Source organism: Gasterosteus aculeatus, chromosome 7, assembly GCF_964276395.1.
Source record: "Gasterosteus aculeatus chromosome 7, fGasAcu3.hap1.1, whole genome shotgun sequence".
Classification (NCBI taxonomy): domain Eukaryota; kingdom Metazoa; phylum Chordata; class Actinopteri; order Perciformes; family Gasterosteidae; genus Gasterosteus; species Gasterosteus aculeatus.
In genome coordinates, this window is record NC_135694.1 from 8470419 (window position 1) to 8496984 (window position 26566).

Consider the following 26566-nt stretch of genomic DNA (forward strand, 5'->3'; position numbering starts at 1 on the left):
TTATCCCATGATGGCAGGGACACTCGAACCCGACGACTCAGCATAGCGTGGAGACGACGTAGAGGAAGCGGACTGAAAGATAAGGAGATAGAGAGGCTGTAGATTAAGAGATTGATTGGATATACAAGAGGAGGAGAACCGGAGCTCAACGACAGCAGAAGGGAGGGAAATCATCATTTCATAACTGGCCTCTTATCTTTAGCCAATTTTGTTGGGTCCCGAGAAATGCTGACAGACATTGGTAGAAAGGAAGCCTGCGCTCAATTAGTGTAAAATTGAGAGCCTCCTGTTAGTGTGCTCAGTTTTTATAAACTGCAGCCATACTGGAGACACAGTGTCTGTGCGGGTTTAACTACCTCCAGGGGGCCGAGGTCATTTGATGGCGACCTGCTAGTCAAAGTACCTTGAAAAGGGGAATAGATGTGAAAAGAAAATTGATGACGATTAAAGCTGACAAAGAGGGGACATGGAGGAGAAACAACAGTTAAACTGAGTCTCCTTAATGCATCGTATCCTCCTCATTCGACACCCCTCCATGACCGCAACATTTTGTCTTTTGGCTCTTTACTACTTCCATTCAGCTCTTTAGACGGTAAATATCGGGTTGGTTCTCAATACTGTCAGAATATTAATATATTCTCTCAGCCCTTGATTCTTTTTCCATTATCTTTCACTGTCACTCCCTCTTTTGCCTTCCACATCCGCACTGCCCCATTTACCCTCTCATGCAATTTGGTAGAAAATTTCCTCTTTTGCTTTTGTTGTTTCACCCAAATACATTTTGGCATTTCATATTTGTCCCGCTGACCTTATCTTTCTCTATTTCAGTCTTTTGTATATTCTCTCATTTCCTCCACACTAGCTCCACTAACTCAGCGCTTCTTTTATTTCTCTCGCTCAACAGCTGCCTGGAAAAAGTTTTCCGCCGTTTGTAAACCCATATGGACCTATAGATTTTTGGGGGGAGGACAGAGTTGTCCATACCAATATTTGAAGGATCTCATCTTAGCATCGCCTTTGGCCGCAGCCCCGACAATGACACAGATGGTCGTGTTCATGGCCCCAATTTGCAACCCACAAAAAAAAGGTATAATTGCATTTATAATATATGCAGAGTGTCCGACAGATATTGCACAGCTGTGTTGTGCCATGTTTCGATGTTATTCCATTTCATTTCATGCCATAGATTTTGGGGCATGTGCATCTTTTACAATTGAACGATGCTTATGAAAGAGATCTCTGGCATATTTGTATTACGGCATCCAACTTCTCTCCTTGGACTGGGACAGCCTGGAAAACTTTACAAAGTTTCCCTCAAAATTGGAAGAATCAAGCCTCAAACAACATTCTGCGGAACATGTTTGGAATGAGCCTTGAACACAAAAAGCTTTGAACACAAGCCAAAATGGTTTTGAACTCTTAGTCCACAGGGACCCGATTGGATCAAGACTAATCAACGAATCATTGAGGTTCACATTAAAAGAAATGACTTCCCCAAAGAGTAAATCTCGCCAAAATGTTATTTTCTTATTACGGTTGGCAGTAAAAAAAAAAAGAACAGGAGGCTGCAGGAACAGAAGATGGTACCTTTGTTGGACTTCTTTATCCAATGTGCCCTGCAGCGCTATGAGTGCTCTCTTTCATCGCAGTGGGAACAGAAGCCCCCCCAGCAGCTTTGGTGTCACCTTGCCCTTCTAAACCAGCTAGTGGCCGGGCGAGTACAAGTTACCGATCAGGCTTTTTGAGGGGATCCGTCCTCCACACGTCTGAACGGACCAGAGAATGTGAATTGTACTTGTTTGAGGGGAGGATCTTTTGTGCAATACAAACCGAATAATTGTTTGAATTTTTGTTAACGTAAAAAAGGTGTTTGTATTGATCTGCTACTTACATGAAACGTACAGCCGGTTGCATTATAAATGTCAGCTGCGACGCTACAGAGGTACTTTTCATAGTCTCATTGTGTGAAACACCACTCTAAACCGATCTCCATCTTCTTTCCCTCATCGTTTATCCAATTTCCACTCTCCTCGTTTAGCTCTTTTCCTATTGCTCTCTATGGTCCTGTGATTGTTTGCAGTGGTTTCCTCCCACTCCATCCCTCGATCTCTTTCACCTCCACGAACATCCGTCGCTTAGCTCGTGTCTCCAGCGCGTCGCTTCAGACAGGTTCTCTCAGAAAACTTTTCCCTGCATGTCTTTACTGCTCACTGCGCCACTCATGTGTCATTCCCTGCTCTCCATTTCCTTTCAGAATGCTATTTTTTCCCCCCTCCTCTCCCTTAGCCTCGTCCCAGATATGATTTTCTCCTTTTCCCCCCACTTTCTTTTTTATCTCCAAGCACCGCAGGTCCATTCCTGCTCCTCAGTGCTTCTCTCACCATCGCCGCCCACTGCCCTTCCTCACTGTTCTCTTCCTTACCCTCATTTCATCGTTTCCCACTTCTCGTTCTCTCCTTCCATCTTCCCCGTGGCAAAGCTACCACCCACTCCTCCGACTCGTCCCCCCTGCGGGCTCCCTACAGACCCCTGATCAGAGGGAGAGAGTGGGACTTTGTGGCTTCTTTTCCGAGAGGGTGTGTGTGTGTGCGTGAGTGAGAGAGAAGCAAAGGAGGAGAAAGCCACATGTCAATGTGAGAACCTGAGAAAAAAATGTCCACAGAAGACAAACCCGGGCAGTAGTCAAGCAGCTTTTGCCCTTGTGGATGCTTAATTAGGGAGGCTAAAAAATAAACACACACCTGGTCCCATTTCTGGACCAACACACCATTTACCATCACAAACCAACGTTTTACCAACAGCCTTTACCAGTGTTTTAACAAATGGCTCAACACTTCTCAACACTGGAGGGAATGCATGATTGACATACTCTTTACTCAAAGTAAGTATGCGGTCGGTCTTACAATACAACTTTGCCCCTGGCTCCATTGCTTGTGATTCAAAACATTTCACTGCATTGCTTCTTTGCCTGAGGAAGACCTGTGGGGAGCTGAAACGTGGTGAACTCAGGATGGATCATTCCTGGTTTCATTGGCTCTGGTATCCAGACACTTCATGACAATGGGGTTTTGTGGACATGCACATAACTTGTCTTGCTAAATGCAAGAAGGTATCCCATAAGATGGGTGAAAAATGAGGTATTCAAAATGTTTTGCTTGGGCAGCTGGCAACAATTAGATCTAATATAAAACCCAATTTTCATTTCAATCTGTAAGCAGACGGTGTAATGGACTTATTTAATAACAAACTATGCAAGGCATTCTAAAGCAGAACAACTCTGCAGATCTTTGGGGAAAATTTTCATAAAAATCAGAAATGGAGAGAGAAAATAGAGTGGTTTCACACAATGGGCCGTCACTCATGTCACTCCAGGGGAGGGCTGTAGATAGAATATCTGCGGCTTGGAGGGCCGCACACCGTCACGCGTTTCATCTTAAGCCGCGGTTGCTTGGGATCAAAGTGGTGCCAGACATCCACGGCGTCGAGTCAACGAGGGAAAGCAGCGAAGCTTTAACGATGTCCCGTTGATTTTCAGCAGCAGCGCCAAAGCAAACGCATTACTTTCACTTCCGTGAAGATGTCACGAGTTCGACTGCAAACAGAGATGTCAGGCACACTGATCATAGGACTCTACACGCACACTGCCACTTGCTGCAATAAACACCACTTGCTAAGTGAGAAAAGAATGCAACTCAAAGAGGCGCTTGTAGAGGGAAATAAGATAAAGACGCCTCCTGCCATCATTGCACATTAAAAAAAACAAAAAACATTCTGAACTTCTGTAGCTTCATGTGATAACAGAAATGTTGGATGTTGCACAACTGCTGCTTGAAAACATGAAGCACATGTGATTACTCAGCTTAAGTTACAAGGAGATAAACTAATCAAGTCATTTTGAATTGGCTCAATAGTAATAATATACTTAGGCTCAGTTACCTACACAAACAGTAACTGATGCAGGGTTCAAAAAAAAGAGGTGCGCTTTAATCAGCGTCCTTGTTTGTGCCGCCGCTTGTACAAGGTATAAACCATGAAATATTTTTTCTGCAACTGAAAACCGATGCCACAGCACGCCTCCATCCGCGGATGGGGTAACAGCGACTACACGATGCGTCACCTCGGCTGAAGGATGCTCACACTTTGAAGAGACTTTTTGAGATTTCATTGTTAGACGAGATATAAAAAGGCAGCAGCTCCCACGCACCAGTGAAGAGTTTTTAACTAGAGCATTAGCATTTTGTTAGATATACAATAGTGAGGTTTAACTCCCTAGCAAGTCAAGCCTGCTGGTCGACTGCCAGTAACCCCATCATTAACAGACATCAGTGAACTGTGGGCCACCAAACACCTGCAGATTGTGCAACAAGGTCCCCGCACACACTCCACCTTTGTAACCTCGCTGAGCGCCGCTGTACGCCCACGAAGCCGTTGACCCAGTCGCCAGGCGTCCTCTGTGCACGCAGGGGTTGGATCCAGCGCTCGCGTCACAGTGAATATAATTAAAACCTCCCGACCGCACAGATGGCCGCCCAAAGGCTCAGAAGGGAGGCGCAGCGGTGTGCGATCACTCAGAGAGGTGTAAATGTAACATATGCACACGGATAGATGCGTCGGGGGAACTATTCACACGGATGAAAACGTGTCAAACCGCGTTTGCCAACGTCAGTCGCACACGGGAAAGGTCAGCAGAGATCAGCATCCCGCTCGGCTGGCCGCCCCCCCAACGCACACACAAGCATGGAGGTCTATGAGCATTAGAACATGCATGAAGCCTGAAATCCTACACACGAACCCATAAACATGAAGGTCTTTGAGCATTAGAACATGCATGAGAACAACATCAGTATTTGCTACCGGTAACCAAGAAATGGAATAATGTTGGAAACAGAATAAAAAGAGGCAAAGAATTTAAGAAAATAATACCGTTCAACTGCTTAAATAAGAAATAAAGCCAGTGAATGACAGGAAAATGAAATGAGCACAGGAGCAGGGGAGACCAACCAAATGAATGTGCAGTCCTTTATATGCACGCACACAGTCCCCATAATGATGGTTCAAGTGCATTTTAAATAGAACAAACCACAGCGGTACTGACAACTAAGTGCTGCACAACACCCAAATACCGCCGCTTGACCAATTTCATTACGCAGTCCAGCACTACTGTGGGACGCTCATCGCAGCCTTCACTAGTCCTGACTGAACATAATTTTCCCCTTAAAGAGCCCCAGAGGAGGGAACAAGAAGAGAACATTCGTACAGAGGACCTTTAACAGTGTCTCCACTATCCTGCCTCCCCGAAAAATGTACGGACCACACTGCTGCTGCTGCTTCCGTCTCCACAGTATTCACAATCGGACCCTGAACTGAAAGGAGGCAGAGCGCAGTTATTCATGACAGCGACCCCTTTGAAAGCTGACCTGACTTATTGATCACAAAAGCGGGACCCTTGGGCCTGATCAAATGTGGCCTGATGAGTATGCTTGTATCTTATCTTTCATCTGAATATCGACATTGCTTAAAAATAACGAAAAACAAAATGTCAAACCTTGAAAGGTACAAAAATATGTTTTGGGAGAGGGGAGTCTGATTTTTACATTAGCTGGATGTTAAATATTAATAACACGGTTTGATGAATGAATCAATTTAAGCAGGAAATATTAATTTCCCTACATGGTCCCACACTGATCAGTAACTAAGATTAAAATCAAAACAAGCAGACGAGAAGAGCAAGAGAGAATAGTATCGCATTAATAAGTTAAGCTCAAAATCACTGTCAACGTAAAACAAATTTGCTTCCTCGCACTCTTGTGCATTTTAACAGAAACGTGGAAGCGCGCGCTGTATCGCTTTAAAAAGTCTGGATTATCCAAACACTGGCTTGCCATTGATCGGAGCACCATTTAGGCATGTATATGAGTCCTTTCGCTCACTCGATACTCAGCCCCCTCATCCTGCATTACAGAACAAAAACGCTGCCGATCCCGTCAGAGAAAAGCACCGATAAGAAAATGCCGCTTTGCCTTAAGAGCGTCTTATCCTAAATCCATCTTCAGTCCTTATCAAAACTTCACCACCTGTGCTTATCTTATTCGGCTTGTTGACTGTCAAACGTCTGAGCGCAGCAGACACGGATTCTACTTTAATAAATGTTTGCACTGAGAGCTGCCTCAGCTTGTACCTGATGCGCTTTTAATTGACAATTAATGAACCCAGACATTAGCTGATCCAAACACCTGGCAAAGGCCAAGCCGTAATTAAACTCCTTGGGATTAGAAAAGAAGACTTTTGTTCTCGATCAGCCATTAAAGCAGCTGGAACAGGAAGCACTCTACCAGTCATTTCTCTTTTTCCTCACCGTCCTGTTCTGAATATTTAGCCAGCCCTCCTAATAACTCTTACCCTGGTTTTCTTCATCTTGAAACACTATTTTAAACCAAACCTCCATTCTGTTGCTCAGCCTCCATGTTTTTTTCTATTGTTCCCTCTCTATGAACAAAGATACGTTTTTAATTTCTTTCCAGCTAGCTCAAACCATTAATGTGAAAGTTAAAACATGTTATTTGTTTCTGATGCTGGACTTGTTTGGTTTGTTTCTATCCGTTGATCTGAATGTGATTACATTGTTTGATTTGCTGAAGTAGCAGCGAGCACAATGCAAACCCAATCAACAAATTAGCATTTTCTCTGCCAAGAGTCTGGCAAAGAAATGTGTGATTGTTCAGGCAGAACCGTTGATTCCTGATAAATATCTGGTACACTGTATTTGTTTCCCCAAACTACCACACGTCTGAATCCGTTTCTGCCTGCAGATACCTGCAGTCCTCGAGTCCAGCCTTTCCACCGCACGTCACGCTGTGATCATATTAATCTATTTGAATTATTTTCCCAGTCTGGACAGGAGAGCAAAGTATTTATCCAATTATCTCTGTAAGGATGAATTATGTCTGCTGAGAGCTGCGAAAGAAAAAGGTTTTGCAAGGCATGTTCCATTTCAAACTATAGTCATGCTCTTATCCAAAGTCACAGTGAATGTGGTAGTAGAAGAAGCTTTATATATATTATATACATTAACATAAAACAATTGAGGGAGAACTAATGTGATATAATGTGGACAAAATGGTGATTTAAGGTACTTCTTGCAGGAATGTGGTTTCAGCTTATAAGGGAAGATGGGGAATGGCCTTTCTGACCAGTCATTTCCCTTTCTGCTCTGATTCATTGGGCCCCACAGGCTTCGGGTGTGTTGAAAAGTCCCCGCATTCCTAATTGTAAATGATCTCGTGCCAAACCCTGCTGTGCTGCAGTGTCACATTTCCGTTGGCATAGCATTCTGCGGCCTCAGTAAAGAGCTAACTTTTTACCAAATGCATCCGATGATCAAGGGGCTGCTGTGTGCAAAGCAGGCCGTTACTCATTTCCACCTCTTAAAACACCACATGCACAGCAGGAAAATAAAAACACAGCAGTGAAGAATACATTACTGTGGACATTGATTTTTGCTAAAAGAAGGACCTTTGGGCCCCTGTAAACAGGCTAAAGGAGCTTCTTGAGAAGAAATGTTGCATTTGAAACTCATCCAATGGAGGAATGGCACATCTGCTGACCCTGCTCAACCTCAACATCATCAACTCACTTTACGTATTCACCATGGATTTGGTCCTAAAACAGCAAATTGATCAGCTGCAGCCTCAAGGGACCACTGACAGAGCTCAAGACTTTCAGTCTTCTTTCTCCCTCCCCTTTATTAACATCGATCCAGCAGACTAGACTCTGAGATGGAGTGCCAGTCCGAAAAGCTTTGTCCAACACGATTGTGAACATGTCACCTCTTCCGGGCTTCAACGAGGTGAATGTCTGAACCGGAGGGGCTGCAGTGTGCTAGTTGTACAGCCCACAACAACTCTACTTGGGCTCAGCCACGTCTACCTTCACCCCACTGACCACTTTCCCCGTCCGACCTGTTGACGCTCACTTGTAGAGTGCGGCTGTGGCGCCCTGTGATTGCAAACAACAGGAAGAACGAGTGGCTGACTGACGGATGGGGGTGAAGAAGCAAATGAATGTATTGATGAGCTGTGCTGAAAGACCATCATTTAGCCTGACAAGCAGAAACCGAGGCTTTCCGACCGAGGCGTTTCCATGTTTATTAAGAAGGTCAACCTCGGGCTCTGGCAGAAAAATAGAGAAATGAAACGTTAAAACAGTCAGTGCTACTGGGCTGCCAGACGCTTCGACAGAAAGTAAAAGAAAGAAAAAAACTAGACCAGCTGTCAAATAGCATATAAGGGGGTATATGATGCCATTTTTATTCTAAATAAAAAATACCTCCTGCTCCAGTGTTTGTGGCACTTCTGGTGAAATAAAAAAACAAACAAGAAAACCGCTTTGCTTTTAATGAGCAAAATTGAAAGATCTGACCGATCGTATTTGCCTCCAAGGTTTCCACACATTAAGACTATAGAAGAGAAACAGATGCAGTCAGATTTTACTGCATAAAACAATAAACCAGAGTGGCATTGAATGGCGCCCTGGAGATGAACCGCTGGGAGAAGCGCTTCGTTCACTCGGCAAATGTGACTGGAATAACAAGGCAATCGCTTATCGGAGCTGATGAGCTTCATTTGAGAATCTTCAATGACCGCAGCCGCCGATAGTGACCTAAGAAACCGCGACAACGGTATTCTGGAAGAACGTGGATAAAACCATTTATTCCAACATAAAAACCTTATATAATGTTGTTTGTTGTTCACCCTATTACATGAGAATGAGCGGCCTTGAGTGTGTGTTAAGTGTCCTGTAGCCAGATTCTATTTATCTTTGTGTGTGTGTGCGCGCGAGAGAGTGTATTGGAACACATTAATTAATCAGCATGTGTACCGACCCTTAATTAAAAAACTCCCACCTCCCCCTGGACCCCCTTTACTCCTGTGTGCAAAGTGCGAGTGCAAGAACGTTTGCATTTGCATGCCCGTCGCACGCTGAATCTCAATATCCCTGACTGTGCACGCTGCACTCGCACAACACCGCTTCTCAAACTCAAAAGGCACATTCAACCGTGGTTCGGCCCCCACCAGCTCCCCCTGAGACTCTTTAACAAACACGTCATGCAGTGATTTGGGAAACTGCTACTTTTTGCTTCCCTCGGGTAAAGAGTGGGTCTCAAGTTAATTAACATGCATTCCCCTCCCCCCGCCCCCCTCTTTCCCCGAGGTCACTGTCACTTCCTGAGAGGGGACTGGTCATTAACTTGCACGGAGGCGACATAAATGACTGCCCATGTTGGCACGTACCAGATGTTCTTGCGCCTACTCTTAACTCTTCATTGCCGCACCTGGTGTCCTGCCGCGCCGCATTATCATTTTTAACTTTTATGCCTTTATTTTTAAACTAACCCATAGCCTTATATTACTAACCCGTAGCTTTATATTTTATTTTATTCCTCTTGCACTACGTTGTCTTGTCGTCCATTGTCGTACTGTCTGTTATGCACCAACCGCAAGTCAAATTCCTTGTATGTCTGACATATTATGGCAATAAGTGATTCCTGATACTCTGCCTCAACTCCTTTACCAGATGTTCCCGGTGTGATATCAGAAAGCGGCGACGAAAGCCCGGCTTAGACGCCGTGACAGATCGCCCGTCTCCTCGGAAAGTGCACCACTCGCCAGACTGATCAGATTTCCCACCGGCAAGGTTGTGGCCTTCTCCACCCCCCCGCTGTCCCCCGCCTCGTCCACCTCCAGCTTTGATTAATAATTAATATTCACAGAGGCGTCCAGTCGGCTTCTGGGGGGCCTTTGACTGTGCTCCCGTTTTGTTGTTTTTTTAAACGCGCACTTGGCGGAACTCGAGCGTTTAAAGCAGGCGAGATTGGCGGATTGAAAGAGAGCGAGAGAAGAACCCATTCATAGGAAAAAACATCATTTCCATTATATTTCTGCATACGACATCAACTCTGCAGTGCGCCTTGTCCCCGGCTTTTTCCGTCTAGCACCTCGGTGCAAATGAGAAAAACAGAATGAGAATGTCACAAGAAGTCTAAAAGCCCAAGCCTGAAGAGAAAATACTACAAAGAGTCCCTGAATAAATTACGACACGCTGGATTGAAAGATGGAAGGAGACTTTATCTGTGGAGAGGACGCCTTTCCTGCACACACGACGCCGACAAAAAGGTGCCAAATCAAACCGGGAGCGACAGCCGTGGATGAGTCTCTGGAGGATCATAACAAGAGGCGGCGATGAGCGCGTTCACACGTTGCAGAGCTTCACAGACTTCCATTCCAACGGAAACCTCTCCGGCCCGCCCGTCGTCACCTTAGTTGGGTTTTCTTTCTTATTCCGGCAACGTCAAACTTAAATCATTTCTCTCAACTCTTCTCCTCCCTGCACCCCCGCTTTGCTTCGTCACAGCAAATTCCCAGCCGTTTAATCCCGATTATGGCTTCAAAGTCCCAGTCGACACCAAGCAGATAGAACCCGGTGTGTGTCTGTGCACATGTGAAAATTTGTGCGAACGCCGGCGAGTTTCCGATATCGGCTCTGAGCACATCTGTCATGTTGGCGTTGACACGTCGCTTTAGCGAGCCTGCGTGCAGGCTACACGACACTAAACTCTTAAGCTGGAGTGGCAGTTGCAGCCGCTGACTCGCGTTCGGGTGAATATGCTTGCGTGTGTGACATTGTTTTTCCCACATAAAAACAGCTGTTTTCTGAGTAATTGAGCTTCACGTGCTCGTAGTGGGTCGCTCCGCGCCGACTAGCTAGTACACGAACGGGCTCAATCAAGAGCGCAGGCCGACGTCGAGCAGGAAGATTCAACGGGACGCGGCCACCCAGAGGCTTAAAATGTTAGACGGTGGCTCCACAAACACGTCCATCTTGACAACACAATGTACAAACGCCTGTACAATCCAATGGGGAATCTGATAGTGGGCAGGGCGTTGTGATTTTAACGTAACTGACAAACATGCATCGCACCTTTCAACTGGTATAAAAGACTGTTTTGTGGCAAAGTGGTGCAGATAGGCGGCAAAAGTCGATGATGAAAGATGCCTTTTCACCTTTCGAACAGCGGCACAGTACGTAAACCTTTGGAGTTTGAATGGCTTCAGGCCCCTAAATTAAGGCCTTATAGCTCACACTTTGAGAGACTCCTCAGACTTTTTAGAAGTCCGCCTGCCTCATTGCTAAACGAGGGCTCAACAAGTGTGCCTGTCAGTTATCTTTCTCCTTCGGTAATTTTTCCCCATTAGTGTCAACTTATTCATCCACTGCTTTCTCCTCCTCAGGTTTCGCTCACTAATGACACAACTTCTTTCTCTCTGCTCGTTTGGATTTGCATGCTCTTAATCTTTTATTTAATTCCCTTAAATAAGACCTTCCCAGCACACTTCTGCACACACACACAAACACGCAATCCCTTTACGCACACAGATAATTACCACACTGGATGGTAACAAGTGGTTTGTTAGAGGTGTAAAGCGAAGAAGAGATTGACTGATAAACCAGCCCCTCCCCTAAATTGCACATTAGTGTGTCATTTTCTTTGACTGCGTGTGGGACTAGAAATGTGACAAAAACGGCTTGTGTTGTCTGATGTGTGCCTATAACCGTTATTCCTCCTACTGGAGGGTAGAATGAGGTGGACTTCCAATCGCTCCCCCTCCTCTTTGTAAACCCTGCAAGAACGATCCAGGATCAGCGCTTCCTGCTTTGAGACATGACGCAAATGTTCACACGAGGCAAACAAAGTTTAATGGGGAGGAGGATGCATCTTGTTACCAGCCACCTTGAGCGGAGAGTAGTGTGTAATCAATGTATACTGTGTTTAAATATGTGTGGAGCGGCGTTTCAGTCTAATAGGCTTTATAGATTTATTTATTTTATTGAAAATAAACTGCATGGCTCGACCACCGGAGGGACAGACAAAGCAAATATAAAAAAATGTAAACTAGCTTTTACCAAAGTCGTCACAGGCCATGTTCTTTGTTGCCATGCTGCTATTGTACGCGCTGCGGCCTGTTCTGAAATGATTGAAAACTCTGCAATAACAACCATGTGGAGCGAATATTGTGAATGTTTGTTTTTTCTAAAAACCTCAAAAAGCCATTTGCAATGCAGTGTCCTTCTGCAATACTTCACCTTAATTGTTTACTACTCTGCACAATTGTTCAAATTCACCCCAAAACTGTTATAAAAAAAAGAAATCCAATAACGTTTATAGTAAGAAAAGCTGGGATTTATGAAGTATGCACAAACTACTTTCATTTGTAATAAATAAATGTTTTGGTATTTACAGTTCAGCACAATTCAGATGCAACTGTGGATTTGACAAATGTTAGGGATTCTAAAAACAGAACTCAGATTTGAAATATTCATGAAATATAAAGTGTAACCAAGCCAGTGAACTGCTAAGCGGAAGCTGAGGAATCTGAAAACAAGAGATAAATACAAGAGAACAACGACAACTTTGCTCATGAAAGGAGAAAGACGTCAAAGGGCTGAGAAAGTAGGAAAGCTCGATAGAAGAGAAAAGAAAAAAAAAAAAGAATTGAGTTGTTAACTTGGCTGGGAGACGCACAAATGAGGGGAAGACTAGTTTGACGTGACAATACATGCACTGTAAAGACACGTTCACAAATACACCCCGCCACAGGTTAACTAACACACACACACACACACACACACACACACACACACACACACACACACACACACACACACACACACACACACACACACACACACACACACACACACACACACACACACACACACACACACACACACAATTCCAGATGAGGTGTCAAGATAAACAGTGATGAAACCACAAGGCCTTAAGCACAGCCCCCAGTGTCATAACTTCTGAAGACACACACACACACACTGAAGAGTATCACACACACACGCGCACACACGTAGTTCCAGGAATCCAAATGAACCATCTGATGTTCTGCAGCGGGGGATTACGCGCCTGCTCCCGAGCTCATTAGTTATTCCGTCATTAGTTGGTTTCACGTGACAAACCATCAACCTCGGTGATGCGCCATCCGCACGAGACAGATGCTCCCTGACCCGCAGTGACATGAAGCAATTGTCAAATGATTTGGCGAGGAGACAAAGGTGCCACCCAGGGCCTCTCTGTGTGGAGTCTGCACGTTCTCCCCCGTGCCTGCGTGGGTCCTCTCCGGCTTCCTGCCACATTCCCGAAGACATGCTTTAGGGATTAGGCTAATTGGTGACTCTAAATGACTGTGTGAATGTGAGAATTAATGGTTGTTTGTTTGATTGACGGGCGACCAATCCAAGGTGTACCCCGGTCTCTGGCTCCATGTTGGCTGGGATTGACTCCCGCCCCCCTGCGACCCGGTATGAAGGACAAGGCTTGGAAGAGCACTCACTCACTGACCGAGAAAATGGGTGTCGTGTAAGAGCTTTTTTTTTTGATGATAGCCGAGATCACAACTGTCGATGGCAGACTTCATCAAGCAAAAGGCCATTTGCAGAAGTATTCGGCATTCGGCTCCAAAATGCAATTGGTCCTTGGCCCATGCGACACCCAGAAAATCCAGGTGGTGGCGTTTCCCTCAAACACGTTAAACAGGCAAACAAACTACTGTGAAAACGTCCCCGCCGGATGTGGTAGGAGAACAGCCTCCGCTCTTTAAATTCAGACTCTCGAATGGCCCCACGCACATTACTTCAGGCGTGGGCTTCTGTTGCTAAGAGCATGACAAGCTTAGCAATTAAGGGTAGGCAGAAATGAATTTATTTGGGCAGAGAATTTAGTTTTTTGTTGGGATCTCAGTGTCGAGAACAAGCTGATTTCTTACGTCTTAAGTCATCGTAGTCGGTTACCGGAAGAACAGCTACAGAACCCCGATGCGTCTGTTCAAACGAACCCAAATGTGCCGCGCGTCAAACCACGAGCCGCGTCGTAAATTCAACCGGCATTGAAGACTCCGAACACGACACGGCCTCTACGCGCCATCTTGACTTTCTATGTCACACTCTTTTCATCTTGATAGCCCTTTTATCCATTTCCCCCCACATCCATCCATCTATATCTACCCTCCTGCCACATATGCCCTCACTTATTCCTGCCCATCACTCTTCCCCCCCCCCGCCCCCTTTCTTTCTCGCTCTTTTTTGTGACATTTTAATCCTCATGACTCATCCTGTGTGCACGCGCACCCACGGTCGCACAAACACACACACACACACAGGAGATAAACAAAAGCTTTTCTGAAATGCCAAACATAATTCCACACAACAGAGGAGCGCAGCAAGTCGTCAAGTGTCAACCAAGTCATTCAAACTTCAGTTGTTGCTTTCTGGCTTTCACTGGAATTTAAAAGGTTGCGCTGTACTTAACGTTCCGAGGAATTACAACGCCCATCGCCGTGCCGCACTCAAAAGATGACACGGAAAGCACCGTGTTATCGGTTTCAGATTTACCGCCGCCCCATTTTCTTCTCTGGGAGAAAGAAGAAATAGCCTTGTAGGATGTCCGCGTTACATCTCTGTGAGCGCACACCGAAAGCATTTACAGTCCTTGGATTTGTTGCTCTGCTGCGATGGGTTTGTACGTCACCGGTGGGAAGCCGCTCTCCCGAGGCCACCGATCGCAGAGAAACGTCAGGCCGCAATTCTTGTTCTGGACATTTTCATTGTGTTCATGTGGAAGGAGACACGCAATGCAGAGAGAGTACTGGTTCCTCAAGGCTCAATTCAGACCAGCTCTGTGCGCCGATTCATACACAAGATATCAGATAAATGAAATGAGTTAAGACAGATAACTGAATGGGAATTGGGGACATCACCTCTCAAACTAGAATTTTAAAAAGTCGACATATTAGTTCTGGTCTGTTACACGATTCAAAGCCCGAGTGGTTTTCACCGCAGAAAGCTCATCACGCACAGGCTTTAATTTAGGATGCTAGATGGCTCCAGTTAACTAGCTGACAAAACAGGAAAACCCAAAATGCAAATGTGTATAGGCAAGGATTTTAGCAAGGACAGAGTTTTTTGTTTTCTTTTTAACACTGGAACAATAAACGATAGAGCTGCCACGGTCCCCGCCTGACGCCGGCAATCTGTAATTGAAGCGCTTGTGACGGTAAAACTGTTCAAGGTTCACCGTTGGCATTAATGCGCTACAAAGCTTTGGCATCAGATCACTCTTGCAGAATAAAAAAAAGACTCCATTCAAAGTCTGATGCACTCATATGCACCAAGACCTTGTCTGCTGCACGACGCCCTCATTAGCCTTTTAGTTCTTAACAAAAAAACATCCAGTTTTTGCTCAGAAACACTTTTGTACAGATATTTCAATCGCCGACACTTGTGTGCGTTTACATAACCTATAGAGGCGAGGACAGCGTCCACGACCAGGTCCTCGCTAACGTCAAACACTTTCGCTCCATCAGAAAGAAGAACCCTGCCCATTGCATCTGTGTTGGTAGTTTTGCAAAGTGCACTCCAGGTCAGATGAGAAATTAGAGTTGGAAGAACCAATTTCATCTCATCGTGAGGAATCGCTACGAGCAACAGGAATCCCTTTGTTCTGGCACTTTGTTGATGCATTTATCTACAAACAGTTTGTATTAACCACTGCTGACATTCTCCGAGTATTCACTCCAGCACAGCAGAACACTACTCTGCTACACTGCTATGGGATTCACAAAGAAAAGCTTTTTTTTTTTTTTTTTTAAGTCATCAATGAAACTTCAGGTTTGGCTTAGATCACACTGAGGTGGATTAATGACTGGAATGTTGCACTTTAGCTGTAGCTGTAGTAGTTGTCCCAACAAAAACACAATTGACCGCAAGACAGCTTTACCTTGGAAGGAAATGGTTAATCATCTACGGAGTTGCAGTTTATTGCAAACAAAAAAAAAAAACATCTCATGGCTACCTAATGCACTGTTCTCTTTGTAGCTTGAATAATACCCAGAAGATGTAGCACCTTGAGTCGCTGAGCTGAAATAAGTCAAATGTTCTTGTTCAGCTCCATGCACGTGTTACTTCAGTGATCAAGATAAACCGTTCATTCCAATTCAAGTGCGGGGTTAAAATATCCAGGATGCAAAGGAAGTGTAAGAAGAAAGGAGAAATCTGAATGATAGCCATAAGAGACATCTAATGTGTCAGTTCTGTGCTTGTTTCTTGTCTAACCCAACCATCCACTGGCAGCCTAAACAAAGTAGAACACCACAGAGTACTTTAACATTAACTTTTATAAACTGTAGCACGGCTGGTTGGTGTCATCTCACTGACAAATTAGCCAAACGCACACGAAACCAAATAAGCCAAGAAGGATGTCGGCACAGCGCCGACTGAGTTTAGTCTGTTTGTGCCATACTAACCCATAAATACAGACCATTTGTGAGACAAGAGCTGAAAATAAGCCCATTAAAAAGGTGTCTTGACAGGTGTTTATGACATTGTTATCTTAGTGCACATGAACGGTACACGAACAACCCATGCAGCTCATTATATTTAATAACACGTCTTCTCAGTTGCTGCTGATGTTACTCTCTTGCATCAACAAACGTTTGCACCTGATGATAAAACCAGAGGCCTCTGACTATTCGCAGAGATGTCTGTGGTAATACAAGGCAGTTTGAACTGTGTTCTTCAGCCCATTCACAGCAGAACAATACAACGGGAGCACCAAAGGAGCATGTCGCGCATCACTCGTTTCTCCAGGAGCCAACCATCAACAGCTCCTTCTGATTCCTTTGCTTCGACACAGAGGCTTTAGTGTCCTACCTTGACCCCTCGCACCCTGAACTCGGCCAGGGCTCGGCTCATCTTGGAAGCCGCCGTGTTCAGGTCCTTCCCGCTGGCGATGACTTTCACCAGCAGGGAGTCGTAGTGGGGTGAGATGACAGCGCCCTGGTAGGCCGAGGCACTGTCCAGGCGGATGCCCATGCCCTCACCGCTCCGGAAGACCTGCAAGGGAGGCAGCAGAGGAAGGGGGATGGTTATGGAACATGTGTGAAAATAAAAGCCTGAAAACATACATTCAAAATAAGAGTCTTAATTAAGATTCTCAACGGAAGGCCTGCAAGTTTCAATAATTGTTAAATAACAAAAAAGGAAAAAATAATTATGAGAGGAAAAGCAGTGGAGTGGAAAAACACTCGTCAATTTGATGTGGCCTAAGATACCAGTACAACTGGGAGTGGTGTGGACCGTAGCTGCTGATGGGCAGGGAATCAGTGGTCGGAAGACTAGAAAAGCGCAATACAAGTACGGTTTACATGCAGCCATTCAGTGCGTGCTGGTGGCTTATGTTTCTACGTAGGTCTTTATCATCACCCACCACCTGGTCATCGCAAGATAAAAACACCAAAAGCCACCTCCAATTAAATGCTGCGTTCTTCTCAAAACGTGCAAGACGCAGTCAGATGGTTCTCTGAGACTCTCAGTTCCATATTTCTATGCTATGGTGCAAGATTTGACGCTCCCTACCAACTCTAATATCCCAAGATCATTCAACGATTTCTTTTCTAATGGCCAGTCAGTCGATTGTAACGTGGATGTAAAACATTTGTGTTGGAAGGCGAGGACGCAAGCAAAGAATCGGCCCACGCTCGGAACGCGATGGCAGACGGACATGAGTGAAGAGCGAAGGAGAGGAGACCGCTCCAAATCACTTGGCAGGAGAGCAGAGGGAGGAGATGATTGTCCAACACTAAAACATATGGAGTCCCCTGAGGGCTGCAAGAGGATGAGAAGTAGAAATCATAATTGGAACAATGTTGTGCCACACTGGTGAAATGCTGGTGATATTTTGTAGATATTCTGAGCCGCCAACCATTATTACCAATGGTATTATTACAGTACTTTTTTTTTTCCTTTTTACAACTCACCATTTAACCTTAACGTTTTATGCCTCTTTGTTCATCCCCGATGGCTCGGAGAGAATTCGGTATCATTGTCTTCAAAGAAAAATGCTGCAACATGTATGAAGACGAACGGCTGACTGAACAGCAGCCAAAGCGAATCCACAACACACAAATAACGTAAAGCCGCAGCTAAACTTACATTAAACACCTGAAAAGGATTCAGCAGGATGTAACCATTTATGCATTAATATACCTGAACATGAAAGATGCTAGATGACTGCTATGACTGGATGTAAATATAGCTTTCAATTTAGACTTATTTAAAATATTCATAGAAATGCCCTTCACCGGGGAGGAGTTTAACATAAAATGGAGGCAGAGTTGAAAGAGATTGCCCACATTAAGCTGTAAATGATTGAGATGCTGAGGCAGAGGAAATTGCCGTGAGTATGACTGCCGACGCACAACGCCTCGACGCACAACGCCTCGACACCGCCGCACTGCTTCAAGGTTCACAGCCACAACTCCCGGCTCGGCACTCCACTTTGATCTTTAAGACTTGAGATCGGTCATCGGATTTTGATGTTCCACACTGGCGCCAATCGTAAGTGACACAAGAGGGTGGAGCCAAACACTGTCTAAGACGGATTTAGTAGCTAACCAAAACCGTTAACTTTTATTGAACTGCCCACTGTGAAAGGGTTGAAGTTCTAAGACTAAAACACAGAAAACTCCCGGGCCGAAAACGCCACCGTAGGGGCCTATCATTCAAAAAGCAGCCACGCCAAAAAAGCACCGCGTGCTTTATGGGCTTGTTTTCCCTCAATTGGACGATCATTTAAAAATGAACATCATACCCAAGTGACAAAACGTATTTTCAAGCAGCTAGAGGAGTCACCCTCTGCTGGCCATTAAAAATAACACAAATTAAAAGGCACTTCCTTATTGGCTTCTCTTTTTGGACCTGGAGATTGCCGCCTGCGTGCAACAAAGTGGCCTTGCCCAGAATCGAAGCCAGGGAGAAAATATGACACCCACTAAAACCACTCGGCTATTCAGACGCTTTACGCAATTTCTGGTAATCTAAGTAAATAACGCTGCTTATAACATTAAAAGCCACTCTGAAGGCTTTTGTTTATAAATGAAAAGAGTAGTTGTGGCACTCATATCTGAGGCATGGATTTTTTCAAAGATTGCCTTTGTGATACTGCAGTTTATTATTTAACACGCTTCAAGAGCTGTGCTTATACAAAATAACATTTTCTATTTCGTATCGAGTGCTTCGGTTTAGGTGGTGACGATTGTTCAAAATATACTTGTTGCATTCTTGAATGGAATCACTCTCCACAGGAGGGTAATTTGCACAACACTTAGAGTGAAAAATATTGTTCATGCATTTAATGTGGTATATTTAACTTGCTGACATCGTACATTTTGTAAATTTAAATTCTGAACAAATGACAGAAATTATATATCTATATATCCGCATATCTCCAAAGGCCCACAGGAAATTTGTGTTTTTATATATTCTTTCATATTTTCTTACAATCGTTCTCCGTCTGCAGTTAACGCAGCGGTGCTTAATATGTGTTTATCAAGCTGCTGGACGGGGGAAAGAGGGAGGGGGGGGCTACGCGGTAAAAAGACCAACCATTGCTCACATGGAGACGGATGGTGCTCCTCGCTCTGACTCACTCGGGCTTTACAGCCACACAAGTCGACGGAGCGGCAGGAATCACACAGTTTAGCACTTTTAGGCCAACACTTTCATCAACAACACCTTGCAGTTGTAAAAGCGGGAAGATGGTGGCTTAGTGAGTCGTTCGAAGGCACTTCTGTTCCCACAAAAGCAGCTGGAGTTTTTTAAAATTAAATTATTAGAGCCAACAGTGTTGAGATTCACATCTGGGAGCTCCGTGCCAACTGGGGGAGTGTTGCCGATCCGAGTCAGCCGAAATGAATTAAAATTCAGATTGTTTCTTTAAAGCCCAGCAGGGAGATTGTGCTTCTTACGCTGTCAGTTGTGATTACTTACGAAAAGACAAGACAGCTGAACAATTTTAAAGACAGCTGTTCGCAAACAAGCGTGTCAGATTTGGATTCTCAGCGGCTGATCGTTTCGTGGCCATTTGTGACGACATAAAACAAAACTGCAGAGGGCTTGTAATCTGGCGGAGGTCCTACGGCAAGGCCAGATGGCCGGTGAAAAGGGCAGCTACATTTTGTGTCCTGTTCATTATTACCATAATGGTAATTTAAAAAAAAAAAAGAAAGAAAGAAAGAATTGAAATGGAACAGAGAGTCAACGGGTAAGATGTAACCAATCCCCACTTCGCAGTCAGAGGTGTACTGTGTGTGTCTGTATGGTTGAGGAAGCAAATAAAAAAATAATACATTAACCATCACAATGGCATTAAGTGAGTAAATGTGATAAATCGGAAGACGAGTTTGAGTGCTCCCACAATGCGTGTATGCATCTGTATGAAAGGCCGAGGAGACGCAGTGAAATATGTTACAATATTGCAGCACACTATTTAAAGAGCTGCGCGTGCACACACGAGCCTGCAGGCAGACAACAAGTTGCCCTGTAATATTGGCTGAAATTATTCCTCCTCAGATTTTTCAGCGTGAAACAATCCTCTCGGGGGGAACTAATCAAACGTGCACCAAGACAGATGTTTGCAGTCACACGCTGCTGCACAAACCTATAGAAATGGGCTGTGTGTTCAAACTGAAATGCGAAACGGAGCCTCGGTTATTGGACGCACTCTCGTTGAGTTTGTTAAGCAGGAAAAAAACCCACTAATAAAAACATATTAAAAGTGAGGGCTTGCAGTGTTTCCTGCATGGGCTTAGTGGTTGTAGTTAAATTGAAACTCACTCAATGCACCGCGTAGGAACACTTCCGACATTTAAATCTGATGAACTAAATAGGTTTTTACACTCGAGTACAAGCGCAAGTCCATATTTACTTTTCCCGTCTGTGTTCTAACGAGGGACAATGCACATTTATTCCGCGTGCCTTTGTGAATAATAGGCATATTAATTGTGGCCTCGGGTTAAGATAGAGGAGAGAAATGGTGCCACAACACCACCAGAGGAGAAAGTGCCACAAAGATCTGCTCGCCAGATGTGGAGAGACACACACTGCAAAAAGCCAAATCCAACATTAATAATTGAAGTCAAGGTGTCTGCTTCGTTCAAGCCGAGGGAGGTGTCCAGCATGCAAACCTCCCTCTCTTCTCTCACTCGGGCTCGGTGTCGTCCTCGCTCACGCTCTCCGGATACGAATAATTTATAAGGCCAGTGAAATGGTCTCGGTAATGTCCTCACTATCCCATTTAATCCGGAGACACACACCAAGTACCCAAGCTTCCCAGCTCTTTACTAGCTAAGTGAAAATAACTTCCACGACACTTTAATGTGCCACAGTTGACTTTTGGCTCGTCCATTTCTCACATTGTCAGCTTATTGTAGGTCATTCTTTCGTCTTCCCGCTTTTTACTTTATTCACCTGTCACCATCTCGCTGTCTAAAACCTGCCTCCATTGCTCAGAACCATTTCCCTCAGAAGGTCAGTGGTGTATTTCTCTGGCACTGCATGGCAGTGCGTTGGGCTGCCACGGGCACAATGCAGAGTCTCTCCTGCTCAGCCGGCTGTTGGTTTTCAAAAAGGAAATGAAAAGAAATATATATTTTTGTTTACAGGAATTGAGATAACAGAACATTTCCCCACTGACGCACATGTATTTTTCTGGATGGCTTTTTGAAATATCAAAACGTATTGTGTGAGTGAAAAACTAAAAGGAAACGCCAAAAGCAGGAAATGTGAAGTTACAAGATTAACAGATGATACTGACTGTATAATTTCATTATGCTGTATTCAGGAAGAGGTGCTCAACACCTGAGCTACTTTAATGACAAAATTACTTCCATTTTACCACATTTTAGCAACTACAATAACCGTTGCATAGAATACTGCCACAAATAGGCCAGAAAACATGATGTTATGGCTAGAAAGTAAACAAGCAAAGTCCTCCAGCCGTCATTAGCATTCATTTGGAGTCATGATGAAGGAAGGCGTCTGAGTTGGACTGTAAATCTCTGTGCGTTTCGTCACAATGAGAGACCTCCTTCTATCAACTGTCATTATGTAAATTCTGATTGGTGCAACTTTAAGGTGAGTGAATTACCTTGTCGAAGTACGGCATCGACTGGATAACTACTCTTGGACTCTGTTTTACATCCCGATCCACTCTTTGGTCGATCTACATTACGTTTTTACTTCATTCTTAAGCCAGAACAGATACGGAGTTTGTTCCAAATGATCTCAAAAGAGCAACAATATGGGACTGTAACATTTAAGTTTGGGAACACCTAATGGAAAATGGATTGAGGCCTGGATACCAAATAGGTTTTTTTGAATATTTGACCAGGTAATAAGCTGCATGCTTATCCATTTTATAAAATAACTGGAGAAATGGAGAAGATGAATAACCTTGGATATGGGTCTTAGGTGGTTTACAGCAAACAGTTTTTTTTACTATAGAAACCCGTATCGGGGCCGCACATGTTGATGGCCCGACTACTACTACGGCATCTTAAGTGGATCCAAGATCCTTATAGTTACAGCAAAAGCTCCCAAAGACGCTCTCCGAGCAATCTGCAGTGGAGTTCATGTCTGCTGTGCCCTTCACCGTGTGCGTGTCCACTTCACAGACTGTCACCGAGCCTCATTCACCCCCCCTCCTCTTCTCCCCAAACTATCAGACTTTGATCTTCCGAGGCATTGTTTACGCCGAAAGACCAAGCGCGCATAGGGCTGATGGAGATGTATGGAGAGGAAGGAGCGAGACTGAACGCGCTGCCCGCGTGAGGCGCCGAGACAAAGTGACAGCGATATCCGAGCGCACCAATTAGAGAGAGAGGCAGCGGCACGGAGAGCTAAGGAGAGCAATAAAGGGAAAGAGACCGAAGAGCACACGGAGGGTGAGGGGAATATAAGTGCCATGTTAATGCTTGAAGTCGAGCCGTGTTGGCGAGAGCGATTGTGAGAGGAGAGGCGAGGGAAGAGAAGCGAGACGACGGACGCGAGGAACGGAAAGAATGAAGTTTGTTTGGCTGGTAATTGTTCCTGGAAAGCGAAACCCTGAAAAGACCAGTGCGTGAAAATTGACCCGATGGAAAACAAAAATCCCACTTTATTACATTTGGACCCATTTTGACACAGAAATCAGAACAACCTGGTCACCGCCTGTCTCAAAAGAACTTTCCTACTTCTTCCCTCCGTGGCTAAATGCGGAAGTGGGTTGACTCCCAAGGAAGTTGGTGACCGCTTATGGGCAGCCCATGAAACATCTGCCCATCTCCAGGGTTAAATCACTCATGTCCTTCAAAACTGGGCGTGTGTCCATCTCAGCTGACTAGGATGTTTGACTGCATGTAACTGCAACGTCCCGAAAAAAAAATGGGGTAGGAGGATGGTTTTTTTGGGGGGGGGGGGGGCCTCCCCGGGCCACCGTGTTCAACGCAAATTTCCATCAGGAAAATGATATTCTGCTTCACTTCAGACCCACTGGTGTTCCAAATATTTATATTACAGTATTTGTATTATTTGGCCTTCAGGACAGACCAGATGGGTGAACAGGCAGATGTTTTAGGAGAACGCCGTCGCTTTACCTCGGCTTTTCACGCTCTCACAGCCACTCAAATTTTCCTGAAAGGATGTGAAAGGAAAACCTTGATGTTTAGTAGAAGTGGATCCGTGTACAACACAGCTGCTGAGGAAACTGCACATTACACAACACTATCATTTCTCTACAGCCGGCTTTCGTAGGCTGGATACTGCAATTACTCTGACTTTTACACAACAAATAGGGATCCGGAACGCAGCTTGAAAAAAAAAAAAAGAAAAAAAAAAAATTAAGTAAGAAAGAAAAAAATCCCAAAATGCTACCTTTCAAAATCCCGGATTGCTTTTTCATGAATTTAGAGTTCGCTGTGATTATTCTGGACAGGAAGCACTTTCACAGCGCTGCGAGTCCTTGCGAAGCAGATATTGCATACTTTTTGGACTCAAAAACAGGTGTGCGTGTATTTTACACAGCTTGCTGGTGTGAAAAGAGCTGGCATATGGACCCCTTTTGCACTTAAGCCTAGTTTATGCTTCTGCGTTTTCAGAGTGACGCAGACGCAAGACCTCCTTGCGTGCGTCGACCCATTTTTCTAGGCTTGCGTCGAAAGCGACACACACACACACACACACACACACACACACACACACACACACACACACACACACACACACACACACACACACACACACACACACTAAATTTGTCACGCGTCAACGTTGGCTTTTCTTTAAATCTAATCAATAAATGGGAAGGTATGTTGACAATTTAGTGTCCGGTAAAGTAGCAAGATTGCTAGAAATATGTAGAAAGGTGCTGATATACAGTATGTGTCAATTCTATGTGTCACTCCTATGCTTTTTCGTCAGTGCTTTGTGTTGATCATCTGGCCTTTCCTCACGGATTGTCCAGGAATCAAAAAGGTCAACTATTTGGTGCCAATGATTCTGAAAAAAAAGCGAGCCTTCCAATAATCGGTCTGATATTGAACACTGATTACATTGGCTGCCGATTGATCACTACAGTGCCCTCCTCCCTCTTCACCGCTACACAGCAGAACTCGGATGGCCGAGCCGCTCCCCTTTGCTTTGGACCGTTACGGAGACCCGTGCTGTGGATTAACGGCCTGGTGAACGACATCTAGGGACCGGTGACCAATACTCAGCGGGCCGATAAACAGCCGAGGTTATCGGTCTCGCTTTGATTAAAAGTAATTTCCCCATCTTCTCCAATAACTTGACCCGAGTCGCCCCCAAAGCAATAGAAACACGGGAGCAATGACAAGATTTCATTATCTGGAGGTATTAGGTACTGGTGGTGTATGAAAGGACTCCCTTTCTCATTGATTTTCAGCTAATTTAGTTTAGAAAACCAACCATGTCATCTATACGTGATGCATTCTCTCTCACTCTCTCTACAATATATTGACAGCACACATATGGTCCCGTGGGCTTCCAGACTGCAGCACTCCGACCCCCCCCCCCAGCTCAAGTTCTGCTGACTGCTGGTTCTCTGTGGCTGCACTCGGCGCGTGCGTGTCCAAAGCTTGCCCTGCAGCGTACGACCGTCGCTGGAGGAGCTTGATCCAAAACAACTACACCACCCCCTCTCCTTCAATTTTACTCCTCTACCTTCATTTCCTATCTCTGTACAGGCTTCCCTTTTTGTCTTTCTTCATCTCACGAAACCATTACCTACCTGCTCCCCCTTTTCCTCCCTCTCTGCGTCCCCAGGGGACCCCCAGCTTTACTTATCCTTTTGTACTTAATATAAACCCATTTCCTTCCTGCCTTCCTGGTTGTGTGTGTTTATTTTGTCCTTTTCACCATTATCCTTTTTTTTTTTTTTACACATCTTCGACCACCAGCAGAGCATTTACAGGCCAAGGCCCAAAATATCAGTAGCTACATTGACATTCCAAGGTGGAACATGCGCACACACGCGCCTTTCATCAGAAGGCTCATTTTCGGATGCCCAACTAAATTGGCTTCTCCTTTCAGTCCTCAGCGCGCGTGTGCGTGTGCGTGTGCGTGTGTGTGTGTGTGTGTGTGTGCTACAGAAGGAGCTATAATGACCCTAATGAGGGAAAGAGGATCTCCGCTGCTCCATTTTTTTTCTCCCATTTCATTTTTCCTTTTCTCTCGCTGAATTTTATATCAATTATTGTTGGTTCTGCCCTGCCTCCACTCCCTGCCCCTCTGTTCATACTCCCCATGCTCATCCTCTCATTTTGACTTTCCCTCCATCTCCTTTTATTTCCACCTCCCCGCTTGCTTGTCGCCGTACATTCAGCCCACCGTGACTTGAACCCCCCCCTCTCTCTTCACAAATCTCATTTCTTTCAGCAATTCCTTCAATTAACATTTTTCTTCTTACATACCTCCCCAAAAAAAAGTTTCCCGTCTCACACACTGAGCAGAGACACAAGCAGCCCAAACCACAAATACACACAGGCGCCGATGCCGCTCAGACGGTGTCGGAACATCGGTGCGACATCAGAGTCGGAAGTAACCAGATGTCTGTGACGGCGGCACAAGCTGCTTAGGTCACCTGAGGTGGACGCGCACGCAGCAACACATCACAGATACACAAGCTGCCCCAAATCAAATGGACCTCCGGCGCGTGCCACCCAGCGGCTGACTGAAGATGAGAAGCTTGTGCTTTGAATGGACAAAAAGGTCGGGGGATTTGTTCGGGCCCGTCCATCCGCATCTACTCAGACATCCCGTCTCATGTTCTCAAACACGACTCAAGTCCCAAAGCTTCCTCACCTCGGGGAAAGTGACACATTTTAACATCATCTTTAAATGAAGAAAGATGGATGAGTTCAGAGGTTCTGTGCAGTCTGCATATGACCTTCATAACTTTAACTCTTTAGAAACTTGTGTATTCAAGTCACACATTTACAAGCCCACGGCAGCAATATAACCTGTGAGCGTAATTCAAACAACACTTAATTTTGTCTTTTGACAGCCTGTTATCCACTACTTTGGTCCAGGCTGAAATACTTAACCAGCTATCGCGGAGTAATCTGGTTCAGACGTTCACGGTATCCAGAGGATTAATCCTAGCCACGCT

At 44.9% G+C, this 26566-nt stretch overlaps 1 protein-coding gene across 2 annotated transcripts in view; it reads right to left on the reverse strand.

The window, feature by feature from the left end:
* Positions 1-26566, reverse strand: part of pcxb (pyruvate carboxylase b) — a 202432-nt gene that overhangs the window by 92123 nt on the left and 83743 nt on the right. For both annotated transcript variants that reach the window (XM_078106395.1, XM_040182101.2), the window contains one exon: positions 16774-16956. In XM_078106395.1, the coding sequence (XP_077962521.1) occupies positions 16774-16956 (183 nt within the window). The remainder of the gene's footprint in view (positions 1-16773; positions 16957-26566) is intronic.